The following is an 8,477-nucleotide window of genomic DNA, read 5'->3' as shown; positions in this document are numbered from 1 at the left end:
TTAACGGCGTGCCCGTTTGTGTGCGAGTGTATATGCATATGTGTGTGTGTGTGTGTGTGTGTGTGTGTGTGTGTGTGTGTATGTATATATAATTAATTATGCTTAAAATTCATCGATACTTTGCCGACTCGAATTTCAATATTTTCTTATAGTATAAGATAAATAGACAAACTTAAAATTTTTCTTGATTTATTATTTCTATTAGATCTATTATTAAACACGTGAATTCATCTTCACGAAAGAAATTTGCTATTAAACTTGTTCTTTGAAGCGTTCCGTGATGCTAGAATGTTATGGCATCCGGAATTTACGTGCCGTTGGCACGATCTACATCGGATATTGTAGGTCACAAGAAAGGGAAAATCGAGAAAGTTCGATATTGTGGAAGTTTAAAACGGAAGTTTAAAAAGTTACAAGGCACAATGTTTATATAAAATTGATAATTTAATTTAATTTATTAGAATCAATAATGAAAGTTGTAACTTTTATAGTTTTGTAGTATTTACAATGTAATATTTTTAATCAATTATCTATCAATTTATCAATAATTTTGTAAAAAAGGATCTATTATATAAGGGGAATATTTCTTAAGTGACTATTAATCTTGTATTTTTCGATTGCCTGTCTATATTTAGTGCAATATCATCTGAGTTTACCTCCTACGCCTTATCCCCCTTGATAGATCGATTCCGCTGTAAATCAAATTAATTAAACCTCATCACGATCTGGCGCACGAAAGCACTACGGTCGATTCTTGTAATTTGGGAGATCTCGTTTGGTGGCCTGGTCCAGTGTCACTCGAAGTAAATTAAGGACAGAAGATATATATAGATAGAAATAGACGAACGGGTGGGGAAAACGAGAACACGAGATGAATGACAAAATCGCAAACTTTTGTAAACGAGTTCCCGCTAATTGAAGATTATTTTCGAAAACGGCACGGATAATATTACGTCTTGCTGAAGAGTATTTTGCAATTAAAATATTACTTTTGCAAATGATACTTGAATATACATATATTAGTTTCTTCATGAGATAAGCCAAATTTAGTTTTTCTAATAATAATTATTAAATACCGATAAATAATTTGCATTTAGTTAATTTATTCGAAATTCCGGCAAGACATCGATTTGGAAACGTAACTAAGGCTCGCGGTGTATTTTTAACATCAGGATGCTCATCTGTGAAAATGTCTCCACTAGTAGACTGCTTTTTGGAGAGCGTAATCGTGCTTAGTATTGCTCGATGGCGAATGCTCGATTTATACACGTGACAAAAGACCGATTAAAATTCCTTCTATGCGGAGAGAATCGATTTATGCAGCCGAATCTATGCAACACAATTGAATCTATAATAGATGCTTAATGTGTTAAGTGTGAATAAATTAAGTGAAATTTATACACCATGATTTGTGAGAATTCGATAGCTGTGTGTGTGATTTCGAATTTTGATTTATCACCATAATTAATCGATTTTCGTTAATCTATATGCGCGGTAGTTGAGATAGTTGACGATGAATATGTGGTGTGTGTGAGGATTGTGACGTGATAGTTCACGTCAAGTGGATCATCGCAAGGTTCTCCTAATTTAAAGTGTTTACTGATTAGAGATCCACTATGCATGCTGGTATGAGAAGTACATTTCTTGGGATAAGAATGTTTCCGCGTCGAAAACGGAAATCACCTGAGCGTGGGAAAAGGTAATGATTATATGACGCGGGTATTAATTATCTGTTCAGCTCGCAAAATACTTGTTTCTATACAGAACAATTTATGAAGTATCCAAGGATCGTATTTCATGGAACAGAATTAATCAATAAATGATAATCTATTTTGAGCGCTAATTTCTACTTGTGAAATATCTGGTATGCAAGACAATTATATTAATTTATGTAGTAAAATTATATTAATTTATAATTTTTATATTAATTCTTAATATAAACATCGTAGGTTTAATTTATGATGTGCATGTATTTTTTGTATAAATTACATTTAAAACAATATTTTTTTAGAAGAGGTTTATTTTGAGCGATAGAATATGTGTTATGAAATCAAGGAAGTAAAACGTAACAGAGAAAATAGAATACATTACAAAATTAATTATATTTTATTTTATAAATATTTGTCTAGATGTAATTTTCCGTGCGAAGATTTAGTCTTAATACTCTAGTTCAATACTGATTAACTTCTTTTCAGTTCAGTATGTACTAAAAATTAGACACAAATAATTGTCCGTTAAAGTTAAACTAGGTTAAATCAAATGTTTTATAAATTTGTTTTTAGTAAGCTCGTGCCATCTGACGTAAGCTCTTGGAAGTCAATAATCAAGCAAACGAAAACTCTTTACTAAGGGTGTCTTGATAATTATTGAAATATTAATATCTTCTATTCATTATCGATATTGATCATTTATTGCATTAATTTATTTATTTATAATTTTAATAATAATAGACACGAATGATAGCTCGTAAAACTGTAAATTACATATGAATTACAATCGATACATTTATATGGATAACAATCTTAGATAAAAATATAGTTTTCTTACCATACTTAATACTGTTTTGATTGCATCTCTGTATGCCGCAAGCGAAAGGATAATAATATTGTTCTTTAATATTTATGTCTTATTCAGCAATTTGAGAATTAAAAAAAAGTAGAAAGTAATAAATTACATAGAAGTAGGGAGCGATAAATTATATAATATTAAAATATTTATAAATTTAACAATAAAGGTGATGTATAAAAACTAAAGTCAGAATTAAATACGTAACGAACTTTTATCAATCCACGAATATAAAAAAGATGATTAGGAAAAAGAAGAACAATTTAAAAATATGAAGCATAATCTATTTTATAAATTTACGTATATAGTTTATCAGTAATTTCCATTGGCGTGTCCAAGAAAAAATATCAATTGTACGAATAATTCGCATTATATTTTTTTTATTATTTTAGATATATTCACATCATATCGAAATAGATAAAAGAAATATATTTAAAACTTCTTTTAGCAGGGCATTGGACAGATTTATTCAACATAGAATTTCAACAAGATGATAATTTCGTAAACTACTCTTAACTGATGATTAAATGTTTGCATTCTGAGGACATTATTGATAAGAGAGGTTTAGAATCGGCGATATTTTTTTGTGGTTATGAAATATGTCGTGGAAAACTGTGATGGGGGCTGTCCTATAAACAGTCAATTCCTTCGCAAAGGATTCCGAAACGTCCTCTTATATGCCAACGATGGCTTATAATGTATCGACTTAGTCGAACTCCCGCGAGTAGGTTGAAAACTACTTTGATGATAATCATTGTTGCATATTCAAGAGACCATGGCCTTCTTTTGAGATTGTACTACGCGAAATACTTGGAAATGCGTTTATCTAGGGATTCTAGAAAATGATATGAATAATGCTTAATAATAAAATAATAATAAGATAATAATAAAATAATAATAATTTTCCTATAAAATATGAAAAATAAAATTGTAAAAAGTTTAAATATTTTGAGATGCTTGCTATAGTTAAAATTAATAATACTTAAAATAATATAATATTTTTAAACACGGTTTCTTTTTCTATATAATACATTAATATTTAAATAAAAAATGTTTTCAAGAATTTTTAAAGAATAACCGATTCTAAACATTCGTTAGCGATTTATATTATACATGTGACTCGATTATGTACATAGCTTATTGAATTGTTACAAATCGAAGATGAATGCATTATCGTGGTAGAACCGGCGCGTTCCAATTCCTGATGCCGAGTCCGGGTTATGCTGCTGACAAGAGCGTTCCGCGATACGATACGACATCAGCATGACACGAATACATACGCGAGACCGCAATAGTGAGTAGAAAGGAAGCGAACGGTCGACCGGCTGACCAACCACAGATACGCCTTCAGCGGTGGTTGCTTGCCATAAGTCGTGCAAGTCATGCACGACTGGTCAGGAGAGAGAAGTCAGTCATACCGACGCCGTGCTACCATTCGCGTCAGTGATTGGTCGAGTCTACGAAAGCTCTTTTTCGATGATATCAAACTCGATCGCAAATATATACATACAAACGAGCGCGAAATTGACTTAGACGAAGGGCCGTAAATTTGCGGAAAAGCTCGTGGATACTACATACGTGATATCATCAGATTTATTTCTCCGTCACGTGACGACGGGTGGGTAGAGGAAATGATTAGTGTGAGAGTAAAAGTTGCTTGAAAGGAATCTTTGGTTTGATAATGAGTGATTTGTTTAACGACTGGGTGGAGTTTTAAATAGTACGAGTGAGTGTATCTGAAGAAAGAGAATAGAGAAGGCTAAAGTATAAGAGAAGAATAGAAAAGAAAAGTTTTCTTTTAGGGAAATATAGAAAAAAATAGCCTTAATCCGATTTGGCACTTCTTTATTTTAGTTAGAAGAAAGGATTGTTGTATGAATAGCTGGTTAAATTAACTGTTACTGAATGACGCAAGAAAACACGTATATGTATGTTAAGATAGAAGAGATGATAGTACGTATGTTTGAGATGGGATAAATGATTCCAAAAATGACTTTTTATGAACAAATCCATTTTTCATTTCATTGAGTAGTAAATAGTACTTTAAAATAGTACTTGAAATATTTAAGAGACCCTTTTAATCGATTATTTGCTTCTACTCGAGTGTTTGGTCAGATTGTGTTTATCGGACTACATCAAAGAGTTGATAGATCTCTTTGTGGAACTCGTTCTCATCAGTTCTCTCAGTTTGAGAGAGAGAGAGAGAGAGAGAGAGAGAGAGGGGGGGGGGCACTCTAGATGAAAATACTTTTTGTTTGTTGTTTTTATCCTGAATAGGGTGGAGCAATTCTTAACTTTGAACAAACCATATAAACAATCCACACTGAAGGTTTAACGATGTAAAACCATGAAATTAACGATACCAAATCGTCCTAGTTGTGCAAAGTTAGTGAGAACAGTTTATCTTTTTAAAGCGTACTATGACTATAACAATCGAAGGTTAAGTTACGAGTTCCACTTACGGAGTGCAGTTAACACAGATGACTTTGTACTACTAAGTGTTACCTATAGATTCAACTTCTTATGTTCTATTTTTCAAAAACAATATAAATGTTTGATCTTACTTAATATTAGAGTTTGCGTTTGCACTGAAAATCATATGTAAAGCTTATATTTTACAAGCGTTTTCAAAATACAAATTGCCAATTAATTTAAATAAAATACACAAGTATTATATATCTGGAGCTGTACTTAATTAAATCTAATGTTTAAGTTATTGATTTATTGTTATATAGCCAATATACTTGTACTATTTTGAATCACCAATATACAATTAATTTTAACAAATTGTTGACGATCTTTTAAGTCATTATACGTTTACAGTCTCATATTAATTGATTTATCTTATTTTGCACCCAGAAATCAATTAGAATTGTTATATTACGAACTGTTCGCACATTGCGGCTTAGTTTTTCAACTTAGTAAAAGTTGTGAACTTGAAAATATTATGTTTTTCTTCTTCTAAGTAATTTTATTTTATTTTTAGACATCTTTGATGTGAAATGCATGATTGCATAGAATAATTGCGTCCGTCTTTGAATCGGGGTTAGCGTGCCGGGAACCTCATTTTCTGGTATTGACCAGATGGTCGTAATGCTTTGCGACACCGCCATCTTGTAACTGTCCGCGGGAGGAAGCGTATTAGCGATTTTATTTCTCTTCTGGTAGATCAGAAAAATTTAGATGATTTTTTTTATTTTGTTAATTCGCAATTTTTATCGTTAACGATATATATTTCTATAATTGTTGAGTGAGCCTTCTTAGTATAAAAGAGAAATCTAAAATATTTCGATTCCCTAACAAAAGAATTGCCGCGAAGGTTTAATGCAATTTTGTAAATGAAACACATTTATCTTCTGTGATCAAATACAGTGGTCACAAGCGAACTTAGGCGGAATAAATTGGCTTATTGCCAACTCGATCAGTGAGCTAAGTCCGACCACGTGTTTTACTCTCGTTATTACAAGTTTGCCAACCATCGGCTGTTTCATTCTAGAGGCTTTTTCTTTTATTCTCGATTTATTTGACAATTAAGCGTTTTATCTTCATTGTCATCTTCACGTGTTTAATCACGTGTTAATGTTGTATTACCACCATTCAGCAGTTTGCGCTTGGACTATATGAATATTTCATGATATAGTGAGTACAAAAAGTAATTGATTGTTATCAATCGTCATTAATACGATTATAATATCTGGCGCATTGTTTTTTTATTTAATTAGGAATGTTTCTTTTTGTATAAGAAGAAAAAATTTTTTAATTTTTAATTTAATTCTACTGTGGTAAATATTAATTTAATTTAAAGATATAAATCACAGGACAAGCCCAAGCCGCGCGCGCGCACGTGTATATGTGTGTGTGTGTGTGTGTGTGTGTTTTACTTTAATATTTGTATTCTATTTTAATGTTTCTTGTTGAAATAGAAAAACAAAATGTTGGCAGAAGAATGTCTCTCTTAAAAAAATTTTTTTTTAAGATTTTTAAAGATTTTTATCGACATTTCTATAGTTTCAAATATATTTATCAAGACTTGATGCAAACAATGCTTTAAAATACTTAAAATGAAATACAGTAAATTGATTATTAATACCTAAATAGAAGAAAAAAACGAGAAAAAATGAGGAAAAGTTAAAAACTTTTACGAATGAAATCATTATTCGTGCGTGGCTACGAAAGGTTATCAGATTGGCGTGTTGGTTTGCTTGTACCTTCTACCAACTAATCGGGGTTATCCTACTGCCCCTATTCCACTCCAAGTTTTACCTCCCACAATCCTGACTACCCTTGTACTTGTCGGTTTGCTGGCGTCTCGTAGTCTGCAGTGCTGCCACCGATTGCTTCCTTCGAAAATCAGAAACGTCATACGTAGAGAGAGAAGGGTAAAAAGGGATGTTTGTAGTAGTACGTTAGAATCGAACAAAATTGAAGATATATACACACACACATATATATATATATAATGTGTTCAGACGAAGAGATTCAAACGCTTTGTCATAACGTCTGGATTTTTCATATCCATTAAGCTTTTCTAGGTAACCTCATTATTAATTTTCTAGTTGTGTCATCCACGACATATCAATCAGATCCACGTAAAGGCGAACTAATTTTATTGATGATCAAGAGTGTTTTCAGCACATCTGATGATAATTGCGTGATTGTGACTTGATATTAACGAAATTTTTTTTTTCGATCAAATCATTTTTATACATCAATCTCGTTTCGTTTTTCACACCGATCAGCCTCCACCCCTATTACGTTCAATGCGTTGAAAGCGTCGCCACCCTTTCTCAATTTCTGTATATTGTTGCATCGTACTTCACACATGCGCAACGGTGCTGCCATCGCGCGGCAGAAACAAGGGGGCGTATTACACAGGGATGCGAGAGGATGCGAAAGGTGCATCGTATCGTGTTAAGTGAGTCGGCGTGATCATGGGACGGAAGTAGGATCGCGTCTCGACAGCAGTGTCATCGCTGTGCACGTTGTCGTGCGCATCTCCCCTCCTTCGTTAGAGCCACTCTTGGTCACCTTGGTGAATTTCCTTTCCCGGCTTTTTTGTCCTCGAACGAGCAGCTCAACCCCTCCCGAAATTTAGATGAGTGGCATGTGCGGGCTAGGGTGAAAGAGACAAATAAATCAGTCAATAGTGACGCGTGCATGAGGTCAGACAAGCCGGCGTGCCGGGTTCCGTCCCGGCTATGCGGCGATACGCCTTAGGCCCTTCGTCGTGGTCATTTTTTGCTGCGTTCGCAGAGCGCATTACGGATCGGTTATAGAATCGAGAGAAACAGGAGCCGTGAGTCGACGCTGACCGAGAGCGAGCGGAAGGTGCGCGGAATCGTCGGCAGGTGCAGTCACGGAGATCAGAGAGGTGGAGTCATCGCGGGCGGCGATCATCGCGGGTTTGAATGGGTGGGCCGGGCGCCGGTAGAGTTACCAGGCACGAGCTGAACGCGGTGCCCCAGAGCCACGTCGGTCACGGGGAACGTGCCCTTGGTGAGCCACCAGCATCAGGCTGCCGTTGTCATCCTCCGGAGCGATCATCTGGCAGCACCATCCGCTCCTCCGCCCAGCAGCTGCCACCCTCGCCGCCGCCGCTCACTTCTCTGCATATCGGCAGCAACAACGGCACTATCTGTGCCGTCATCAGCGGCAATAACAACTCCGCTATCACCACGAATCCGAGCGACGGTAAAGCCAAAAAGGCGGCCGCCATGTCTTCGCCGCCGAAACATCGCAGGGGCTTCGACCCCAACGACCCGACGGAATTTCACCGCTATCGTCGCGTTAAGACGAAGCAGCGGTGAGTGCATTCACCTGTGATATCGATTGTTTCTCTTTCGATCCATTGGAAGGCTGACATTGACAACCGGCTGATATATCGTGCCTAATCTATTCCTTTCATATTTTGC

The 8,477-nt window shown here is 35.1% G+C and overlaps 1 protein-coding gene across 2 annotated transcripts in view; it reads left to right on the top strand.

Moving 5' to 3' along the window:
- Positions 1 to 3,731: 3,731 nt before the first annotated feature.
- Positions 3,732 to 8,477, top strand: part of LOC108754380 — a 5,909-nt gene continuing 1,163 nt past the window's right edge. Inside the window, exons 1-2 of one of the 2 annotated variants that reach the window (XM_018496643.1) lie at positions 3,732 to 4,183; positions 7,819 to 8,368. In XM_018496643.1, the coding sequence (XP_018352145.1) occupies positions 7,974 to 8,368 (395 nt within the window). In that variant the 5' untranslated portion in view covers positions 3,732 to 4,183; positions 7,819 to 7,973. Of the gene's footprint in view, positions 4,184 to 7,126; positions 8,369 to 8,477 lie in introns of those variants that run through there. The other variant, XM_018496636.1, reaches the window with a different exon arrangement.

Source organism: Trachymyrmex septentrionalis, unplaced genomic scaffold (genome assembly GCF_001594115.1).
Source record: "Trachymyrmex septentrionalis isolate Tsep2-gDNA-1 unplaced genomic scaffold, Tsep1.0 scaffold118, whole genome shotgun sequence".
Classification (NCBI taxonomy): domain Eukaryota; kingdom Metazoa; phylum Arthropoda; class Insecta; order Hymenoptera; family Formicidae; genus Trachymyrmex; species Trachymyrmex septentrionalis.
Note: the sequence above shows the minus strand (reverse complement) of the source record. Positions and strands in the feature narration are given on the sequence as shown.